We start from the raw sequence: 24,381 nt of genomic DNA, 5'->3' as shown, positions 1-24,381 counted from the left end.
GAAAAGGATTCACAAAACAATAAGTAAACAATACTGTCACTTGTTTACCAGCTATTTACAAGCTAAGGTATCATAAGGTAACTTTTATTTGCTTTAGAGTATGTTGCACTCACTGTAGCCATTTCTTCAAATTATTGACATGAATTATTCATCAGGGATGACTCTTGCAGTGCATGTGTATGCAACAAATCTTGAAATGGAAACCCATAGCTCTCTATGTAGGCAACAACTCACAGAATGATGAAAAAATTAAGCAAGCAACACAATACTCTAAAAAAGAGGCAAACACAAATATTGTGTAAAATAACTAAAATAATAAAAATAAAATGCAATTACAAATAAATTTATAATATATATTATATAATATATAACATTTTTGAAATGTTTTTTAAAACAAGCATCTTATGCTCACCAAGACTTCATTTATTTTATAAAAAAAATACAGTAAAACAGTAAATTGGTGAAATATTAGCACAATTTAAAATAAGTGATTTCAATATAGACATTTTAAAATGTAATTTACAGTTGCACTGCTTAATATTTTTGTGGATGGATTTTTCAGCAGTCTTTGATGAAAAGAGAGTAAAAAAAAAACAGCACTTTTCTGAAATAGAAAACTTTTGAAACATTTAAATGTCTTTACTGCCACGTAATGTGTGCTTGTTGTATGAAAGTATTAATTTCTTTAAAAAGATTTTCTTCCAAACTTTATCAAATGGAAAGTAATGTAGGCATTACATCATTTTAAAAAGGTTTTGGTCATATTTAACCAATAAGAAAATAGCTGTATGTATTGGAAAACATACTTCTTCAATAGTACACCTCGCCTGTGGTGTTCCACATGGATCAATGCTTGCTCCTACACTTTTCTCTTTATACATGCTACCACTGGGATCCCTGGTTTCTAAACATGGAGTATGGTTTCATTTATATGCTGATGACACTCAGTTGACAGAGACTTTGCAAGGGTTGGCCACAAACTATGGAACAACTTACCAGTGTCAATTTGAATGGTATCATCTCTTTCTATATTTAAATCAAACCTTAAATCATATATTTTTTTACAAAAATATATTTGACAACAAATTAATATTACTGTGTGTATTTTAATTAGCTTTCTGAAATTCCATTTCTTTATGTATTACTTTTAATGTACAGCACTTTGGTCAACCCTTTGATTGTTTTTAAATGTGCTTTATGAGTAATTAACTAACTTAAAAAACAAAAACAAAACATATTAATAAAATTACTTTTAGTTTCATTTTTACTTTAAGCAGTCACCACTTTGCTACTGCTTACTTCCTCATACTTAAAATAAATTAAAATAAAATCTTACCAGCCCCCAAATTTTGAATGGCAGTGTAGGCATATTTATAATGTTGAATTTTGGACCAGTCTTGGCATTACAAATGCTTTCTAGGTAGGAAGGTCACTAGGTTTCTAAGCAGAGCTGATGTTGACACTGAAATGTGTATTTGCATGTTGAATTCATAATGACAGTGTAATATGGTTCAGTGAGGCAGAATGAGTTATTTTAAATTACTGATGAGGATGGAATGAGGAAGGACTATCTGCTACTACATTGAGAGGGAATCTATTTCAAAAGGAATAGAGGAAAAAAAAAATTGACCGTCAACTGTCAGAGCACTTGAAAAGAAAAAAGAGAGAGGGATGGTGCGGCAGAGGAGGATGATAAGCTCCGGGGAATGTGGAGAGGCAAAGAAATGGAACAATTTGTCTTTGAAAATGAAAAAAAAAAATTAACTTTATCAAATATGTAGACGTGCCTCTGTGAAATGCTCTCCCTCCTGCCAGACAGGGTCAGCATGCTAACATGTGAAGGCAGGGCAAAGACCTCACTGTACAATAGAGAATGCCATGCATTGTATGTTTCAATACAGAACAGCAGCCAGAGTTACATTGACTCAAGAATGGAAAGAAAGAGAAAAAGTGTGAAGGGTTGATGAGCAGAAGCAAAAGGAGGAGGGAAGTGAGCAATAAAGGAATGGAAAGAGAAAGAACGGTTTGTTTTCTTCAGTCTGAAGAGCAGAAGGTGTAGCATCTGGGTCCAGACTCATAGACACAGGAGATCAGGGCTGAGACGCTCATACTGCGACACTGATGAGTGGACACATGGACGCACAGCACGCCCACACACACACACACACACAAAATGTATGGTAACCATAGTTTCTAACCAAATATTACAACTACTGTCATCAAAACAAGACTGTTGAGAGGTGGAAAGCATCGTACACAGGGAGTATTACATCACCGACTGTATTCAGTGCTGTGGTATTTTGAAGAAACTGTGGTCAACATTACTTTAATGGAAAGCATTAAAAAAGCAATACTGCAAAGAAAAGCAAGACTGGTGTTAGATTGTTTGAAGCGGAATCAAAGTTTCCTTTTTTACTGGCTTTTGAGTTAAGTTTATTTGAAGCTCCAGGGTGGGCTGTTAAGTATGTGTGTAATGTACATCACGTGCAAGTACAATCAGAGCGCATTGTTAGCACACATATTCAACGCGGCTTACATGAGTCATATATTATCTCTCCAGAACAAAAACTCCATTAAGAAGCTCTAAATCCATTGAGAAGTGTCAGAGCGCTGAGTCACCAGAGTCCCAGGCACTAATTCAGAGTGTCACAGATGCAGTCAGGTGTCAAAGCCTTTCATTTCCTGCTTCGGTTTCATCGGATATGAAATTCATCCGGGTCACCGTGGACCACTGGTTATTTACACTGATCGCTTCCCCACATGGATCCAAACAGAGCATGATAACGCTGCTTGATATGTGTGGACATTGATACATTAGCAGTGAAAAATGACACCTGTACAGATGGCGGCCCTCTGTAGCCAGCAGTTAGATAAAAGACTGATCATCTGTTGTGTGATTCACATTTACATTTATGCATTTGGCAGATGCTTTCGTGCGATGCGATTTACATTGCACTCAAGGCACATTCCCTGGAAATCAAACCCATGACCTGGCCATGATCTAATGTTTAAGCGCCGTTATGAGCCATCAATAGACTCAGACGTCACATCTAAAAAATAGATCCAAATTTTAATGGATGGTGTCTATTATTATTATTATATTTTATTTTATTTTTATAATAGAGTGACTAATCGCTGTAATTGCACATTGACGCTACCTAGAAAATAGAGTTTCCTACCAAGAAGAGCTAGTATAGGGTTGACATTTGTCTGGGTTGAAATTCAGACCACAAAGTTTACACTCATACAAATTTTTCAAACTATGATTTTGCTCTTTCCATTTGCAAAGATGACTGCGGTACATCACTGTAAAAGAAATTAAGAATTTTATTCCTCAAACCATGACGTACTCTATGTGATCATGAAATGCATCATACTATTTTTACGATATTTGGGGTAAAACTACCAGTTAATCACACCTGCCATAAAGCATGCAAATGAGGTGTCACAGGGACAAAGAAACACTTTCTCGCTGAAGCTATATGCATCAGTCTATCCAAAATGGCTGTTACAGGGAAACCAGAAAAAAATCTCATATACATATATATTATTTCAGTTAACATTTATTTCAAGAGATGATATGTACTTAAGGTAACTGTAATAACCCTGTTGTGTAGTTTAAAGTCTTTCATTGTGCTGTAAATGATTTCAGATGTACTAGTCCTTCTACAGGTAAACAATCTGTGGTTGGCCAGACGGTCTGTTCCTGTCTAGGTAGGTGGTTCTTGGCTTGAAAAATCTGTGATGTGATGGTCCACGACGCTGATATTGATGGCAAAGTAGAGCTATCTGTCCGCCTCTGACAAATAAATGCACAAAAAAGAATTCCACTCACCATGTCAGTGTCTGAAACAGGGCCAAAACTGGTGACGTAAATGTCGGTCTTCACTGTGGTAACTCGATCTGGGAAAACAAAATGAAAAGACATCAAAATGAGTGCAATGGCGACAGCCTTGTCTCATCTGCCTTGAAAGGGGCATCTTTGTAAAACTGCATTGTCCGAGAGAAGAAATGGTTTGTGAATTACACACTTTTCTTTTACAGTTTCACTGCATAAAGAGCATCTTTCTTTCCTGAGATGAAAGCGTGCATTAGGCAGAGGTAAATGTGCTTGCGTTTACTGACCCCTTGTTATGCTGGCTAGTAATCAAATCTTTCTGCTCCTGCTTCAATATATTAATTCCCCATCTCCTTTCTCTGAGCTTTCTTTCTTTCTGGCATTTAAAAGAGCTTCTGATATTTCCTCTGCTTGCTGCACTTCACAACAGTCAGTCAGACAGTGGAATATTGAATACAGAACTACTACACAGACTATTCACAACAAAACACAGTCTGGGAAATGGACACATGTCCATACTGCATTAAAAGCAGAACCAAATAACTGTAAAACATGACTCAAATAAAATACAACAAGATTTCAAAATTAATTTTAAGGACCTCTGTTGCAAATTAGTCAATAAAACACCAACAATGTTTGTTGCTTTTCATTCAAATTATGAAAACAGGAGCAGAATACTGATGAATAAAGGCTTATTTTCTAGAATTTCCTTGCACAATACAATGTTATGACGTCAAAACACTTTAAGATTTTGATGCTTGCAACACTTCATCCAGATAATTGTACTAAGCTCAAATAATTATAAGTGGGAAAGCAAAAATGGCACGAATGCTTTAGCAAATGCATTTTTATCTCACGTTTGCTTTTTGGGAACACTCTTGGTTGAGGGTATTTTAAAGTGCAATAGAGCATTAAACTTTTAACTCCACTCACTGGATGGACAGCAGCAACTTCTGGTTCACACAGACTTTAAATAAACATACATCTGCAATGGGGAAACATCATATAGCTTATAGCCCCTCTTATGAACATATCAATGAAAAAAGTGTTGCAAAATGTACCCTTAGCAATGTACTTCAAGTTTTGCAGAATTGTAGGCAGAACTGCACTGTTAGCAATTGATGTAATTTTTACAATAAATTTTACAACAACGCACTGTATTCATGTTTTTGTTGTAAATGCAAATGCATGATTGGAAATTAACGGACAGTCCTGTAAAATTATTGTAACTACACACATTTTTTTTACAGCAACCGCATAGCATTGTGGGATCGGTGCTGTTTGAATTTTGAAATTACACGGCCAACGGACGGTCCCAGAAGTATTTTTACATTTTTTTTTGGAAGAAAGAACATGTCTCAGGTATGTAACATAATTTTTTTTATAAGTCTTTATATATTAATACTGGTGATCTGAGTGAGTGCTGATTGTTTCATTTGGTATAATTCAGTGGAATAGGGTGAAGTTAGTTAAAATCGCATCTTCATAGGCTACTCTATCCAAATTTCCATCGCAAGAACTTTAAGTACCCAGAAACTATGGACTTTGGGCTGGAACTCGGTGTGCTTCCACCGCAGCTACCATGATCTAAATAAAGTTCTGGGTAAAAAAAATGCCCCTCAGAAAGTCCCTGCTCGCGAGGTACTTGTTCAAAGGTAACGTTACTGAACTTTCGGGAGTGGCAATGCAGCATTGTAATTTCAACCACCATTTCTTTTGATTATTTTTTTTATATTACTGTCATTGTGTCGTGAAAGGTATAGTGTTTTAACTATTTCAGGCGAGAATGTAGTTGTTTAAAACTCAAATATGCGGTTTATTTATAAAGACTGAGATGGAAGTTGAGATGGTCAACTCCACGCGATCACATTTGCAGCTGGCTCTGATGTCCCTTTAGTGGGTAAGCATACAATATAATTTGTTTTGGGTGAACCTAACAGGTAATCTTTGGTCTTTATTCAGTTAATCTTTTAATATGTTGAAATGAAAAAATGAGACAATAGGCTACTGTTTGGTATAATATTTTGTTTTATATAATGTAAGTTAGGCCTACTGTAACGTTACACATTTCCCTGAACTTCATTTCTGCAGCTATTAATATGTTTAACGAATGAAAATGAAAACGAAAGGAGGCAGTGGTGTTTGATATAATATTTCGTCTTATTGAAATAAGGGGGGGGGGGGTCGGCGGAAACGCGTCATAACTGTACCACGGTCATGAACGGTCAAGGCAGAAGGAAAAGACTGAGCGGGAACAGCTGTAGACACTCCGCAGGATCAGCTGCACACTGGCTGCTAGATGGAACATACGTTTGCTTGCTTTAAGCCCTGTTAATAATTGTCATATGGTTATATGTCAAAGAAGAAAGGAAAGGCTGTAATTCAACATAAGCCTATTGCATCCATAAAATGCTTAGTCTAAATTAGGAAAAACCATACCATAACTTTTGCCCATCCTGCCAATACTGCCACTCATGTGTGTATGTATGTAGTGAAGCGTTCTAGTGCTCTTTTAGTTATCATATTGTGTATGCATTTCAGGAGAGGCACTAAGTGCAGACAAATGGATGATGTCTTTGGAAGGGACAACTGTGATGGGGCTCCACAACAGCCTTCTGAATGGAGTACAGCGACCTTTGCTGTCTACGTGTTTAACTAACAGTATCCTAAAGAGGCCTCAAGCACTAAAGGTATGTTAAAACTGTTTGCACACTTATAAAGAAAATAGACTCTATGATATACTCTATGCATTGATGTCAAAAGACAGGTTTCCATCCAATTCCTTTGCACCTTTTAAGCGCATTCGTAGAAATTTGTCAAAGAAACCCTATAACTGGAGAGCATTTCCATCAGCTCTGTTATGTAAATTAGAAATGGACAGGAGAGTAGTCATGAAACGCTGTGGGATCAAAACTTAAGGGGCAGCTTAAAACAGCCGATAGAGTTGCAACAAATGTGCATTTATGTTGCATTTATTAGCGAGTCAATCCACATAAAAAGTTTTCTTCACATTAGAATATTTTATGTGAATTTGAACCGTTTCCATTCAGTATTTTTTTTGTTTGTTTTCAAAATGTTAAAATGTGCATTAAAAAGCTGGATGGAGACAAAGCTATTGCTATTAAGTGTCTAACATAGAGTTGGTATTGCCCTGCAAGACATTAATGTAAACATAGAAAAGTCTGACAGACAGCAGTTTAACATTACAATTTTCATTAAGTATATTTTGGGGGTTAAAGTCATTAGATGTGAATTTACTTTTTCCTTTCTCTTTGGAGTGTTATAAGCTCTTGGTGAATGAAGAAGATCCATAAATGTTCATACGGGACACGTCCCCGCCAGGATTTTAATATTGCCTAAAACATCCAGGTTTTGGCTGTTTGCACTGTGCAGGTCGATCGTTGTGTGAAGTTCATGAGAGCTAAAGAGAGCAGAACAGACAGCTCCTTATGCTTTTGAAATTGCTCTCATGTGTTTGTTTGTTAGTTTGAATTGAAGCGTCACTCTTAACGCTGTTTCTTTAAAAAAGGAAACTACTTTGTTTGGCCTTCCAAAAGAGAACACGACTAGAAATCATGTTTATATCACATTTATAAGGGGTTTTGACATTATAATGAAATAAACATTATAATTAAATGTTTGTCTCGTTGCTTCGGCCGGACAGGGCACAGTATGTTAAGAGGCATAACATTTCAGTCACATGATAGATAGATTGGATAGCTGGTCAATCAGAGCACACTTCGCTTTTCAGAACGATGAGCTTTGTAAAAATCAACACGTTTCAGAAGGCGAGGAGAGCAGTACCTGTAGAGGAGAAACAATAATGTGTTTTTTTAACCTTAAACCTCTTAAACATTTCATTACACTAAATACACAAAATAATGTTCTTTTAGCAACGTCATATGACCCATTTTGCAGACACTTTTGTCCAAAGCGACATTCAATTTTCAGTGCATACAGTGACATTATATATTTAAGAAAAACAAAGTAAAAGCCAATGTAATTCTAAATGATATGTTGTTAAATGTGTTGATGTTAAATAAATACATCAACGTCATTTTTTCTCTACAAGCAAGTTTACTTTTTATGTTTTTTTTTTTACACAGTATTTATCATTACCTGATATGAAAACTTGTTTTCACTCTCTCTGTTTTCAGAGCTTTTTGTGGAATCAACTCCAAGATGTCAGCAAAGCAGAGAAGAGACGGGGGATCAACGCACCTGTCTGCACCCTATTAAGAAGACTCCTTGGCTTTGAGTTGATGGGCTAGTATTGATGCCCACCCACACCCCACAGCTTCCCCAGTTCAAGACTGGTTGGGACCTTTTGTTATTTATTAGCATGTTCCCCCTGATGATAGACTGTCTGGACGTCTGGAAGTGAGCTAGATTCTTGAGTGAAACTGTAATTTTGTTTGTATGAAAAAAAAAAGATTAAATAAGTTTGTAATATGTGATGTTGCATAGTGTGTTAATAATAAAAAATAATAAAAAGTTGCCATTGTTTTGGTTTTAATTTTGGAAGATGGAAAATTGCAGTATTTTATTGTATTTAGAAATTACAATATATTTTGAATTACAACATTCAATTGTAATTCTCTCCTGTAAAATTACAGGAAATTCCTGGCAACTGAGTTGCAGTAAATATACAGTAAATTAAAATAAATTACAGCATTTTACTGTAATAATGCTACTTTAATCACAGTAGCACTGCTGTATAAATACAGGACTCTATTGTAATAAAAAACAATATATTACCTGTATATTACTTGCTGTAAATTCACGGCAATTAGTTGCCAGGAATTTCCTGTAAAATTACAATACATTTTTAACAGTGTGCATATTTCTAATAAGCATAGGTTGCAAGCTACTTACAACAGTTCTAAAAGTTGATTTTGAAATAAAAAAAAATACATTATGAAAATTTTGCTTTGCTATACACACACACACACACACACACACACACACACACACACACACACACGTACTCTGGGACTCTCCATAGGTGTAATGGTTTTTATACTGTACAAACTGTATTTTCTATCTCACTAAACCTACCCCTTACAGAAAACTACTGCCAATTTTTGAATTTAATAAAACACCATTTTGTATGTTATTTAAGCCTTTTGTTTTACGTGTTACGTAGTACCCATGTAATTATACACATTTGTGTCCTCATAGACCATATATAACAGTACACACACACACACACACACACACATGCACAGATGCAAACAAATCCAGAGCAGCACTTTGTCCCATATGCAGATAAATATCAGAGTGAATGACATATTCTCATAAATGAGCTCATAAGTTCAAAGCGAGAGCCCGGGGGTCTTAAGTTCTTCTTTAGTGCTTAAAGTTGTGATTGTATTCTGAGATTGGAGAGGCTGGTGCATTGTATTAATAGCTGTCTAATGTAGGGGTGGTTTATTCAGAGCTGAGTAGGAGGAGAGATGCTCTGAGACACCAAAATGCTTGAATGTCTTTTCTGTGGGATTTTTATTCACTTATTCTCCTGTTTTGCAAACCCAAGCTGATAAAAATACTGAGTAATCAACCGATGACAACTGCAATCAAACAAACAAGAAGAAATTAAGACTGCTCAATATAAAAACAATATCACTCTCTCTTTCTGTCTGTCTCTTTCACGTCTCTAAAATTGCCCTAATTATACAATGTCAATTGCTCGTCTGGGCACCAACCCAATGAGCAAAAAACAAAAAAAAAACAAAAAAAATATTCATCTCTGGCTATAGATTTTGCATGCCTTTTCTGCCCAGAAATTATAGACTACAGGGAAAGTATAAAAAGAAAAACAGACATATATTGAAGTTTTATTTTTCAAAAACGCTTTAGAAAACCGAGTCGGACCGAGTACTAAATCAAACTTAGCCAATCAGTAGTAAGGGGCGTGTCTACTCATGATGAGAGAGCGCTCAGTGCACAGGACGGACATTAGAGATGGCGGAAACAAAACTAAAGGGGAAAACGTCATCAGATCAAAAGAAAGCTTATGATAAGGCAAGAAGTATGACCTGTGTAAATTTCAGATCAGCTTTCCGGTGTTGGAGAGAACTCAAGGAGCGGGAAGGCCTGTTATCGGATACAAGGATGCTTTGTTTCTTCTCGATAGGTGAGTAACACTGGTTTTGCTTTGTTTCACAGAACTAATATCCTGGCTCTTGTTTGAATATGCTTGTGTGTCATGTTCCCTTGTTTGTTCATCTGCAATCGTATTGTCGTTCCCTTTAGCTATGATATAGACGCATTAATTTCCACACCCTATAAGCCTGGAGCGTCTAAACCTCCTCCACTGTCAGCACCCAAAGTGTGTCCAAAAAGTAAGATAATATGTTTAATACTGCAGATAACAATAATAATAATACTGCCATAATCGTTGCCTGGGTTGTGTACATACAGTTTGTGTGGGGCGGAGCTATCAAAATAGGGGCGAGTTTGTTTTGGTGATTTGAAATATCAACACTGGCTGCCAGAAATAATTTATTCCATGTTTCATGTTCTTTTACACACAGGCACCTCATTATGATGCTTTCAGTGTCTCAACGTCACCTTTTAATCAGATTTGAAATGAAAAAATGTTTAAACCTGGTGCCAACAAATAAGAAGCTTTAAACGACTTGCACCAAAACAAAAGCTCAATGGCTTTAAACTGAAATTAAGAAGATGCAAAATAATGATATAATGTTTTACTATTATGTGATACTTATAGTTACTAATATTAATAAATATGAATATTTGCACATAAAATACATTTTTTGTTTTGCAGAAAAGTGTTTTTCTTTTTTATATTAAATAATAATAATAATAATAATAATAATAATAATAATAATAATAATAATAATAATAATCACTCTTATTTTTTATTCTAACTCTTTAATAAAAGGGTCACCATCACAATTTTTATCAGAAGAATATTTTCAACAAATCCTGCAGCACAATGTTGCTTACTGACTCAAGAGTGTTTACCCTTACATCTCTTAAGATATTCTGTCCTTGGGTTCCTCCTTCAGTGTAAGTCTATGAGATTTCTTTGTCCATTTGCTAGGTGAAAATTGTAAGTCTTTTTTTTTTTTTTTTTTTTTTGAGACATAATAATGATAATGCAAGTCTAGTAATGACACTAATAATTAAGACTTTAATCTATAAAACAATGGCTGTCTCACTCTCTTCAATTGCCCTAATTACTCAATGCCCTACAAGCGTCTGGGCACCATCCCAACAAGGATAAAAACGAATGAAAAAACAAAACAAAAAAACAATGAGAAATTCCAAATTGACAGTTATCTCTGACAGAGACGAAAGACTGCTATGAAGGCATAAAAAACCCTACTGTTTTAAGTAGCTTTTATAAACCGCAGCTTCTGTTGTGCATGGCTATCAGGTGCCATTATTCTGCGGGGTTAGACGGTTGTGCTGTTAGTGGTCTGTGTGTCTGAGTGAATGTAAAGTGGCTCGGACGGGTCTCAGAGGGATGGGTTGAGAGACTGTCTGAAATGAGACTGGGGGAGGTTTATAAAGAAGTTCTCTTATATACATGACATTATTCACATATGCAGCAGAGCGATGCATAACCTCTGAGGGAATGCCCTCTTTGTCTGACCTCACCTCTTTCTCTTCTTCCTTCAGGTTTCTATTCATCCTGTAAGACCAAAGCTCTTCCAAAGCCTTGTGAACTGCCTTGCTGTTGACTATTTACATAGGTGCTGGCTTAAGACTATAAGACTACGTCATAACTGAAAGGGAACTTGACTGTATGATTGGGAACGTTCTATAACAGTCGTCACCTCACAACCATGTATGCACACACACACACATGCAGTCTCCATATCATTTTTATGATAACTTGTTTAAAATGTGAGATATAAATATAGAAAACACTGTCACAATGTGATGCACCCACATTTCTATCAGTAAAATACTAGAAGCTAGTTTTTGCACTTGGTCCTAATCCTTCCACTTCCCAGTCAAGAAGACCATCATTTATTGCCTACATACTCTTTTCCCCTTGCTTCACTCTTCTTCTCTACACTTTTGTCTAAACACAAGCATCAATGTACAATAAATCTACAGTGGCAAACTCAATTAACCAGCCTTAAAACTGCTGATGTGGGTGTAACTCATGTAACTTATAGTTTGTGGTGTGGATCTGTAATTTTTCTTGTGACAGCATTCTCAAAATAGCCCAAATGTGTGGGAAAAATGAAGCCCTGGCAACACTGACTGCTCACTATAGGTTTTTGAACAGAAATTACATTTGTTAACTAGCCAGATCACAGTGAATGATTCAGACTGATTCATTTTATGATGCTCTCTATCACATGCCACCAACTACTTTTCAGTCTTCATCAGCCTAGAATCAGAAAGAGCAAACCATTTTGATTCAACCTCTCTGAATCTGAACCTCTCTGAAATATAAGAAAACACTCGCATGCAAGTTACAACACCATGAATTCACCTTGAACTAAATCAGTAGCCTCTTGACGACGAAATGATTATCCAAGTCCAAATGTACCATTTATTAGGTAATTATATCCTCATTCCAACAATGAGTTAAACTACTCTACACTATGAGAGATGCTCTTAGATTCGCTCGCAAAAGTTAATCAGCCATAAACATTTATGGTATAACAACACATTCACATTCGGCCATCCTGAGATTGACTGACGGCTATATTGGATTAAGGAACATGGGGGTCTGGCCTCAGGAATGATGAGTTTATCGACCGCTCGGGCTGTTTTCCCTGGGTCTGGTGTTGTGTAGGGCATGATGCAGGATGACAAAAAAGATTTACATAAACAAACACATGATTCACAGGATTAACCATCATGCATACCAGACACAAAAAACAAGAGATTTAAAACGTCAGTGGATCGATTTGAAAAGAGACATTATAACATTATTCTGATATTCAGATATTTAGTCATTATTATCATTAAAATTAAAACTTTTATCTGTTCATATTATTTAATAACCAGTGTTATTTTTGTATAATTTAGATACTATGTTTTTTATGTGTGTTTTTAATATATTTGATATATTATTAATATGATGTAAGTTGTACTAAGTTTATATTATACAAATTAACAATATTACAACAAATTCATAATATGTAAAATATTGTATGAATTAATTAGATACAATTATTATATTTTGATAAAAATATAATCTATCTATCTATCTATCTATCTATCTATCTATCTATCTATCTATCTATCTATCTATCTATTAGATATGTCTGTATCATTTTTATACATTTTTATTTCAGTTTTTGCTTTTTTTTGCTTTTTGCCATGGCAACTAGCTGAATTAAGTTTTATAAATGTTATTTCAGTTGCTGTTTATTTTATTTAAAATGACAGATTTTTTAAAATGAGTTTAGTTAACATTTAGTTAAACTATAAGAATTATTAATATGTTTCATTAGTTTAAATTTTTTTCTGTTTGCAATTTCATTTTTTTTTAAGTTTTAGTAATTGTTTTAGTGTTTTTTTGTCATTTTTATTAGTCCTGTTTTTGTGTGTATAAACTGATTAGTTTTTTATTTCAGTTTCAGTTTTAGTTTATTTAGTACATCAAATTAAACTAAGTGAAAATGACAAATGTTGCCATGGCAACTAGCAGAAAAAGTTATTTTTGTATTTTTTCCCCAACTTGTTTCAGTTTGTTTTTCTTTTTTAAGTGAAACATTTCTTTAATGGTTTTAGATTTAACTTACCATGGAGCTAACATGAACTACATGAATATATTTTTATTTTGTAATATTAAAAAATATTAATAAATAATCCTAAAATAATTAAAATTTTCTTACGAATCATTTAGACTAATTTACAACTGTTCAGATGAATTAACCACATGAACTGACTCAAAAACAAACAAATCAAACACCACTATTACTCCAAGAGCACTATGGTGGAGAAAGATAATATGAAAATGTACACTTGGTCTGCAAAACATGAGACTAGTTACATTAAGTCTTTGATGAGATTATAGATTCTTTGATGAAATGTTGACAGGATGCTGGTAGAAACCTACAAACAAATCTTTGACTGTGAATGAATGACCTCTAGCATTGAGTGTCATCACACTAATGATGCAAGACGGTTCACTCGGTTAACATGAACAAACAACCCAGATCTAGCCCTTGACCTCATGATTAATGAGCCAGTCTGACCGGACCTGGGGTCAAAGGTCATGAATTTAAACTGACCCGAGAGAATGCAGCTGGGTGGACCAGAGGAAAATTAAAATACAACACGTGTCAAGTGAAAACAGCTCATTCAGCCAATGCCGCTAAAAACGGTTCTAAGGAAGTAAAGAGATGAAAAGATTCAGCCCTCCTCTCTTCTGAAAATATGCACCTTTACTTTGAACGGCTACAATTGAATTACTTATTCATTCTGCTTTGTCTTTTCGAGCTCTCGTATCATCCCCAAAGTGTCAACGGTCGGTATGTTTTATACCAGCTGGTTCTTTAATATGTAAAGACCAGCTTGAACCTCCTTTGAGCTCTAAACACGAAACCGTGAAGGCCCTTACCTGCCTAGAAGAATGTTTTATGCTCAGATATTTTCATAGCGCAAGCAATTTACAGCCTTTCTGCCACTTTGTTTAATTTTAATATTAATTTCATTTAGGTACATAATATTTCCTGTAATTAAATTTGAATGACTATATATTCAAATATAAAAAAAAAATTGTTGGAGGAGGGACTGTCCAGCTGGTCAGGTTTTATGAACACGCCACCACATCTTTCACATTTTTGCATTGATGTGTCTGATTAAAGTTTTAAATATGCAGCTCTTTTATGTATGCTGGCTTTGTAAAGCTCTCTGTGGTCTTCCTTTGAAGAAGATATTGAGGCTTGCTGTCACTTTGCTGATGTAGTTCTGTGTCATTTGGACACAATCCATCTTAATGTTTCATGGTCCCTATTAGGGATGTGCATGTAGACTCAAGGCCGATACGATACACAACTCAATGCATAGCCAACAATATGATACATTAAAGATACATATGAAGCAGCTACCGATGCAATACGACACGATTCAGTGCAATGCAATTTCGATTTCGATTCAGCATGATGAGATTCGATGCAATACGATGCAATGGAGGAAGTATGATCGCTTTTAATGACTCTGAACCTGTTTCATGTAAATTCATGTCCCTGACACATTTTCTTGGTTAAATAAACATTACTTAGTCTTAACAACCTGGAGCTTAACACACTCAAAACTGTGTAGATGATCATGGACTTTAGAAAGGAACCCCCCTGCTCTCCCCCCTATTTCCCATCATAAACACGGTAACAACAGTGGAGACATTCAGGTTCCTTGGCCTGAAGTGGGACAATCACATTGAGTCCATTGTGAAAAAGGCCTAGCAGAGGTTGTACTTCCTTTGCCAGCTGAGGAAGTTCAAAATGCCACAAGAGCTGCTGAAACAGTTCTACTCTGCCATCATTGAATACTTCTATAACTGTCTGGTTCAGCTTAGGTACCAAATCTGACCTCAGAAGACTACAGAGTGTAGACCGGACTGCTGAGAGAATCACTGGTACAACCCTCCTTACTTTCCAAGAACTGTACTTATCCAGAGAGAGGAAAAGGGCTGGCAAAATCACTCTGGACCCCTCACATCCAGCACAGTCCCTCTTTGAACTGTTGCCATCTGGTCGACGCTACAGAGCTCTGAGCAGCAGAACGACCAGACACAGGAACAGTTTCTTCCCTCAGGCAATCCATCTTATGAACACTTTACAATAATCATGGAACACACAACACTATTATACATGATTTATATAACACACATACTTTAACACACATACTAAAATTTGCATATATCATACCTGTACATACACCTGTCTTAATATATATTTTATTTTTGCTTTTTTGTACATTGCCTGTTTTGTCTATTTTTTAATTATTACTGTCTTGTCATTGTCATTCTGTTACACTGTATAGCTTCTGTCACTAAACCAAATTCCTCGTATGTGTAAACATACCTGGCAATAAAGCTAACTCTGATTCTGATATATGTCACCCTGGACCACAAAACCAGTGTTATGTCGCTGGGGTATATTTTTAGCAATATTGTATGGGTCAGAATTATAACTTTTTCTTTTGTGCCAAAAATCATTAGTCTATTAAATAAAGATCATGTTCCATGAAGATATTTTGTAAATTTCCTACCATAAATATATCAAAACTTAATTTATGAGTAGCGATATGCATTGCTAAGAATTTATTTGGACAATTTTCTCAGTATTTAGATTTTTTTTGCACCCTCAGGTTCCAGATATTTAAATAGTTATCCTGACAAACCATACAATGGAAAGCTTATTTATTCAGCTTTCAGATGTTGTATAAATCTCAATTTTGAAAATTTTTTAACATACTACTGGTTTTGTTGTCCAAGGTCATATTTACGCTTCCAAAAAAAAAACTTATTAAGACTTCAAGCAACTTGGGCTATGAGCTTCTTCACCCTTCCTCCAGACTCTAGGACCTTGGTTTCCAAATGAAATATAAAACTTGCTCTCATCTGAGAAGAGGACTTTGGACCACTGGGCAACAGTCTCGCTCTTCTTCTCCTTAGCCCAGGTAAGACGCCTCTGACATTTTCTGTGGTTCAGCAAATTCCTTGACATGTCTGTGTGTGGTGACTCTTGATGCCTTGACTTCTTGAATGGATTTCGCTGGACAATCCTCAGAAGGCTGTGGTTCTCTCGGTTGGTTGTGCATCTTTTCCTCCCACACTTTTTACTTCCACTCAACTTTCTTTAAACATGCTTGGATACAGCACTCTGTGAACAACCAGCTTCTTTGGCAATGATTGTTTGTGTCTTAACCTCCTTGTGAAGGGTGTCAATGATTGTCTTTTGGACAACTGTCAGATCAACAGTCTTCCTCATGATTGTGTAGCCTAGTGAGCCAAACTGAGAGACCATTTTGAAGGCTCAGGAAACCTTTAGGGGCAGCTGTGGCCTAATGGTTAGAGAGCCGGACTAGTTATCAGAAGGTTGCTGGTTTGAGTCTCGGTGCTGGCAGGAGTTGTAGGTGGTGAGGGAAGGGAGTGAATGAACAGTGCTCTCTTCCACCCTCATACCCATGGCTGAAGTTCCCTTGAGCAAGGCACTGAACCCCCAGTTGCTCCCTGGGTGATGGATATATAGCTGCCCACTGCTCCGGGTGGTGTGTTCACTTCTCACTACTTGGCAAATGTCACGACTTTCTTTGCAGGTGTTTCGAGTTGATTAGCTGATTGGCATGTCACCATATATATTTGTTGAGATTGGTGGGTTTTTGTTAAATGTGAGCCAAAATCATCACAATTAAAAGAACCAAAGACTTAAACAACACAATTTGAGTTGAATTACTGAAATAAATGAACTTTTCCACGACATTCTAATTCATTGAGATGCACTTGTGAAATGATCTCTTCAAGAAGGTAAAAAGTAGCTCAGATCATTTGGTCTTGGAAGAATTTGATGAGTACTGTGAGTCCATGAGATCTGACTTTTGATTGCAGATCGAATGTTGTTTGAGAGTAGACAAAAGTAAGAATAAAGTCTTTTAGATTAGAGTCTTTTTGTCAAGAAAAAGAAAAAGTTCAGGAAAGTCACCATTTCATTTAATTGATGTCTAGGAGGCATTAAAAAGATTTTCATTTGTGATTTTCTTTTCTATGATACTGCTGTAAGCTCAGTCCTTCTACGCCTATTAAGGGTTGAATGACTACAGTGGCAGACAAATCCATAAGGTTCAGTGAAATCCTATATATCTTTATGGCCTTTGTTAGCTAAACTAATCCGCTAATGGAAAAATGTCAGTGATACTTAAGTAGTGGCAAAACATTTGAAGAATGCCTTCTTTAATGCCATTCAATAGAGAGCTGCTTCATAATAGCACTGCGTACATGACCACACAAATCAATAAAAACACGTACACAGTATCTCTCTTTAATCTGGGCTAATGTACTTCTGTTGTCACCATAAGCACTATAATGTGTTCCTGCCTTCATCATCACAACATCAGACACAAACTACACTGATAAAACCACTAGAGATTAATGCACTTAAGGTTAATTGTCAGGGCTTTGTTCAAATCCATTACGCTACAGATGTAGTGATTCTCGAGGAAAGATAAACTCGATTCTAGAGAAGAGCAGAGATGTTTTCAGCATTCATATCTGCTCTGTGGAATCCTTTATATTTAACTGGATATCAAAAGCAACCCATTTATTTCAGACACTAAGAACTCACCTCCCAGTCCGGGTCTCAGCCTGTTGTCGTAGCCATCCAGCAGCCGGTCCAGGATACGTGTGAATAGGGTGATGTTATTTTTGAAGGCATCTGCTGTGGCATCTGCAGACACTGACCTACATAACAAAGCCAATAGAGTGTGTGTGAACTTAACAGTCTCATGAACAGCATAGGAAAGGCTTTATAGACTTCAAAAATGAGGGTGGAGAAACTACAGACTGATTGAAATGACGAAATGATCTTAGTTCCATTAGCTGCAAGTTCCAGCTCTCATGTAAGATGTTCTGAGAATTATTGCACAGGATTCCAATAAAAGTTTTAATCTTTTAACTTTGACACTCATTTTAGCTGTCAGACTTGGGGAAGCTACTGTACTTTGAAGGCAGTCAAACTAGTCTTTAAAAATTAATAAGCTGCAATACAGGTTAGTAAAAACTACTACAGTTAAGTTACAATTAATACAATTAATACAATAACTGCAATAAAGTTTTACATGTTTTAAATAATAATCTGATTGCATCATTAAAAAAATTAATTAGAAAGTATTTTTGTTTCTGACTTAAAAACCAGGAGGATCTAAGTTCATGTGCATGCAGCCTATTTACACGAATAGTAAATTTACACAAACTAAACACAGCTAATAAAACACTGAATGAAAAAGCATAATGATTAGCTAATTGATAGAATTGTTTAAATGAATAAAATGGTTTAAAAGGAATCAAATGACAAAATGAATGAATACAATGGCATGCAGGCAATTTAGGATATTTATAAGTATGATTTTATGTAAGTGTATCAAGAATCATAAGCATAATGATAGGCAACATTATTTATTTAAATACATACATACATACATACATACAACATGAGGAAAATGATAAAGTAATGATAAGTAATTGAACCACTTTGTTATAAAACACTGCATACAAAAGAATAATTCTAAACAACAGAATTTAATAGAATAGCTATTTTACAAAATAATAATAATAATAATAATAATAATAATAATAATAATAATAATAATAATAAATGAATTAATGACAATTTCATTTATTTTGTAAGTTATAATTTTTTAACCAATTCATTAAACACTGAATCAAAAGCATTATGTAAAAATCATTTTAAACAAACAAACACATACATAAACACATACAAACAAAAAAATGACATGCAGGCAATTTTATGACGTTTGTCATCCATGACTATTTTTAAAGCATTAAACTGAACAGTCCAATCTAAATGAATCGTTTTGTTGAAACAAACAGGATTTTCTCAATGCTTGAGAGAGACAGAACTAATCTAGGAGTGTGCTTTGATTACTGTCTGAGTTTGCTTGTGTGCAATTCAAAGAAACATGAAAACAGCAAGCATTTTGTCAGACTACATTGCTACTTTTTGGAAAAGTATCTCCTTTTTGGATGTGTTAGGGCTGCTAATGTCCCAACACCGCTGTGATGTGATTAGAGTGGCTTTCACTCTATTCCACATGTTCTATTTGCAGTAAAGTTTATGTGAAACGCTGCTCAGGAATATAATTAACAATTAAGCATAATTGGTTTAATTAGCATAAGCAATCATGCATGCATTATGAGCGTCAGCTTGATCTGTTTGCTAGCTGACTGTTAAAGCCTATGCGCTGACTATTGAGAAAACATTTTGAGGCATCCTAGATGCATTTTCTTTAAAAGCTATTTTCTAAAAATAAATTTTTGGTCAAACTGCATGCATGAATGCAACAAGCTAAATAAAAAGGAAAAAAGAAATATCAGTTAGACTCCTCTGCATCTGCATTTGCTGAATAATATCCAATACTTGTTTGTTACAAATTGTGGGGTGCTAATTCCAAAAATAGTGCATGTTTTGCTCGAGCATGTCACATTTCCTTACAAAACAGTGAATTTTGTAGCATTTTTGCTTTCAACAACCATTTGTAGGGTGAAGAATTCCTGTATTATCCCATAATCACCAGAAAACTGACACAAAGACATGCTTGCCAACTATTTGCTAAATTTTCAGGCAAATGCCATCTGTATGAATGATTCTGAAGACATTATTTTATTCCTAATCCTGATTTAGAAGTTAGAAATATGATCAGCGCCAGAAGAAATGCTAACAAACATGACCCAGGCACCTTAACTGCATCTAAACAGTGAAAGAAAATACAGATTTACAGAAAGTATCAATAAAATGCATATAAAATCTAAATAAACTGACTATTTAATGTTGAATGTATTTTATGCTTTAGTCTAGAAACGTGCTAATGTCAAACTTTATCTATAATTTAGTGATAGAATTAATCATAATTTATAATAATTTGTAATCATATTCTAAATCTTATTAGTTTTTAAATGATCATAAATCAACATCACAGGAAAATGTTATGGGGTTTCAAATCAAAATGACTTCCTGTTATGAAACAGGAAATCATTTCTTACCATGTCAACTGTAGAGGACACCAGGACTAGATAAAAGAATTGAACACAAAAACAAATGATATATCAATATTCTTATGAAATATTATGTTATTATGAAAATCTGGCCAGTTACTACCATTATTACCCTTCTTTTTTATCAACATGTTGTCCAAGCAGTACTTTAATATTAGAAGTATTCGACACAGGTTATAGATTACATTGTGCTTAATGGGAAAACCAGTTAATGGAATTTTTAAAAACACATTGCATAAAGCAAAATGGTATATCAAATTATTTTGTTATATATTTTATAACATTGTTGAGAACCATCCTTAAACAAAGTTATATAAAAAAGTATATATAAAACAAAAAACAAACAAACAAACAAAAAAATACTGAAGAAATGTATTGATTTACAAAAATAATAATAATACTAATAATAAATTACCATAGTTTTTGCCTTATCATGTCTATTCTTGTCATTCAATTAAAAAAAAAAAAACTGAGTCCTGGTGTCCTCTACAGATGGCATAGCATAACATATGAAAAACATAATAAAAAAATATATAAATATTTTACCATTTTGTTCTTATACTCTAAACAATGCAATGACATGAACAAAAATAAATAAATACCAGATTCACAAAGCTTTTTATTTCTGGTTCTCAGGAGGATATTGGAATCAGCCGTGACTCGTGAGTTGAGTTGTCAGGCTAATGAAGTGGTTGCCTACGTAGAGCATTACAAATCAGTCACTTTTCTGCTGCAGTGCAAGGCAGCTGTCTATGTAGGCAGCAGTGAGGCAGCTCACTAGGTTTTGGAACAAAGCCATAGTTCATAAACGGACATGACTGAACAAGTTCTTCTCAATGAAAGAATGTCATGACATTTGTCAAGTATAGTAACCCATACTCAGAATTGGTGCTCTGCATTTAACCCATCCAAGTGCATACACACAGCAGTGACTAGTGAACACACACTGGAGCAGTGGGCAGCTATTTGCTCCAGCACCCAGGGAGCAATTGGGCGTTCAGTGCCTTGCTCAAGGGCACTTCAGACATGGGTATTGAGGGTGGAAGAGAGCGCAGTTCATTTGCTCCCCCCACCTACAACAGCACTGAGACTCGAACCTGCAACCTTCGGGTCACAAGTCTGATTCTCTAACCATTAGGCCACAGCTGCCCTGGAAATCATTCTGAATGTGACTTCTGTCCAAAATGTTCCAAAGTCGTTAAGATGGCAAATCAGCATATGAACAATTCTGCACTCTGCCACGGGGTAATACCTCATTATAGAGCAAATTTGTAGCTAATTCCTACATAAGCCTCACATAAACTGAGAGTATTTTATAGCTAATTATTCTTCATTGAAGCAGGTCATACTGTTACTATCTGGGTGAGCATAAAAGAACCTGAAGGGATACTATCGACCCATTTAGAGTTATAGAAAGCACTCTGTTTTTACGCTTCCTCTACTCCTTTCGTGGGGTGCATCAATGCATGACCCAGATTAGCGAGAGGTTTATCTGATCTCGTCCCGATTCGAGTTATTCGCTGCTTGTGGAAACCAGTAAAGCAGATTTCATGAATCAACTTTATGACACATATAGGAGGACGGGGTTGCTTATCACATGCATTATCTAGATTTAAATGATATTGGTTTATTGATTGGTAAGGCATGATGTGACCACGTACACTCTTGAGAGAGGGTCTAAGTTGATGATTTAAAAAATAAAAAGGAAACAGGCCATCATATTAAGATAAAGCTAAACTGGCAGTCAACCTGTGCTGAGTTACAGAGCAGTCAAAGTAATTATAATCCATGTGGTCAGTATTTAAACAAGGGTTTGTAAAAACATCAAGGTTGACCCTCTTAGTTATTATTTTATCAGGATCAAAGCAAGCTAAATTTCAACCAAAACACTCACTGGGCACTCCAAAGCACACATATATGCACATTGCTGTTATGCACTTGAAGTAAAGTACTACAGGTGTATACAACCACTTTGGTTTGATTTTATGATTTGCACTTTCTATAATACTTTGGAATTAAGAAACTGTCTAAAAACACACCGAATGTTAGAATATACAAACATATTAATTTAAATGATCTTGTGTCACCTTTTACCTCGAAACATTTGCATCGGTAGCCTATCTATGAAAAACCATTTTCTTGCTCAAACTGAACAGTATTTCATTTTTTTTTTAAATATTATTATAGCAAGAGACACCTTATTTGAAATGGCATTTTTCACTATTATGAAAAAGCCTCTGAGATGAGGGTTTAGAAATTCATGAAATATTATGAAATAACGCTTTTATATTGCAAAATAAAAACAAAAAACATGTTCATATACATTTATATATTCAAATATATACATTTATTTATTTATTTTTATCAATATTTTTGCAAAATAAACATCCTTTTGTCAAGTCGATATGACAATTACAAACCACCAAAGTCTCGATTACAAAAATAGGCTCAGGCTAAGTGAGAGTGTCTGTATGACTTTTGATGTAATATCCCAATATTTATTAGGATTATGCATAATTAGAATTTTAAACCCTTGAATGGGTACATGCTTTTAGCTTTCTGTAAAAAAAATAAAAAAATAATAATAACAGAAAAAAATAAAATAATAATAGCCTAATATATATATATATATATATATATATATATATATATATATATATATATATATATATATATATATATATATATATATATATATATATATATATAGTACCTCCCCTAAATGAGAAAGCGCTCCTCATGGTTCTACGCTGTTCTGCACCACCTAGAGGATTAATCACTGATCATGTACAAAAGCCAATGATTTCACGAAGCCTCTCAAAGATATAACAAAAACGAATCAAATTTGCATGAATTAAACTTAAATTAATTATTCCTATTCAAATAAACAATTAGCCAGTATTTGTCAGACTTTGTCAGCAGAGCGATTTCTTTTGGTGACCACCGGAGTGCGCGTAAAACTCTCCATTTACGCACGAAGAAAGAGGTTTCGAGTCAATCCCGGTCTCCTCAGATTAAGGTTGAAGCAATCATTTTTATGTATTACTTCCTCAAGCCAATTTAAAAACCGAACTCAAGACTGTCAGTCCTACCTGGTGTGCCAAAACAGCGTCAACAAGAAGATGAGAAGATGAAACGCGAACCTCTCCCTCATTTCTGCCACTCAAACCTGTGTAGAAGACAATTCCTCAAATCAGTTGAAGAAACCGAGGTTGTTTCAGCAAAATACTGCCAATCACACACTATAATGGGTTAAGTTGGCCCATGTAGCACACACGGTTCCGTGCAATCCACCTGCTGATCTTACAGTATATGATGGACCCCAGACATTTCATTAATATTTACAGCGTGTAACAATTCATGATATGAATATCAATATCCCTTTACTAGCAGAAAACCATCACCAAATGACCACAGCTCGCGCTCTGATGATGATTTCCACATAAATGGCAACATGCCTGAGTATCATTTACACACATGGCCAGGAACACAATATCCACAACGATGCTGTACTTTATAGAGAGGACACCCACCTGTGATCCACCAGCTCCGCTTTGTTCTTATGGATAAAGGCTGATAACAACCGGATTGTGCAAGTTTATTGCCAGCCAATGTGTTATTCAAGAGAGCGCATGTGGATCAGGAACGAGCATTAATTAATTCCCACAACAATTCACTATAAATTCAGATGCATATGAGCATCACTGAGGGTCTCTGATCCTCAACCGCGTCTCTCTCTCTCTTTAACTAACTAACGCACCGACGCGCCATGACGCGCCGCGATTTCAGATGTTCTTTACTGATTCTCATA

At 35.3% G+C, this 24,381-nt stretch overlaps 1 protein-coding gene across 1 annotated transcript; it reads right to left on the bottom strand.

Moving 5' to 3' along the window:
• Positions 1–2,034: 2,034 nt before the first annotated feature.
• On the bottom strand, positions 2,035–24,381 carry LOC128027088 (gamma-aminobutyric acid receptor subunit alpha-2-like). The gene is made up of 5 exons (XM_052614399.1): positions 24,104–24,381; positions 23,663–23,739; positions 18,124–18,239; positions 3,836–3,903; positions 2,035–2,118 (listed from the first exon to the last, which is right to left on the bottom strand). The coding sequence occupies exons 2-5, from the start codon at positions 23,722–23,724 to the stop codon at positions 2,035–2,037; spliced, it is 330 nt and encodes a 109-aa protein (XP_052470359.1). The 5' UTR covers positions 23,725–23,739; positions 24,104–24,381.

The sequence above is a fragment of the Carassius gibelio genome, chromosome A14, assembly GCF_023724105.1.
Source record: "Carassius gibelio isolate Cgi1373 ecotype wild population from Czech Republic chromosome A14, carGib1.2-hapl.c, whole genome shotgun sequence".
NCBI classification, from domain to species: Eukaryota; Metazoa; Chordata; class Actinopteri; order Cypriniformes; family Cyprinidae; genus Carassius; species Carassius gibelio.
The sequence above is the reverse complement of the archived record's forward strand: the minus strand, read 5'-3'. Positions and strand labels throughout refer to the sequence as shown.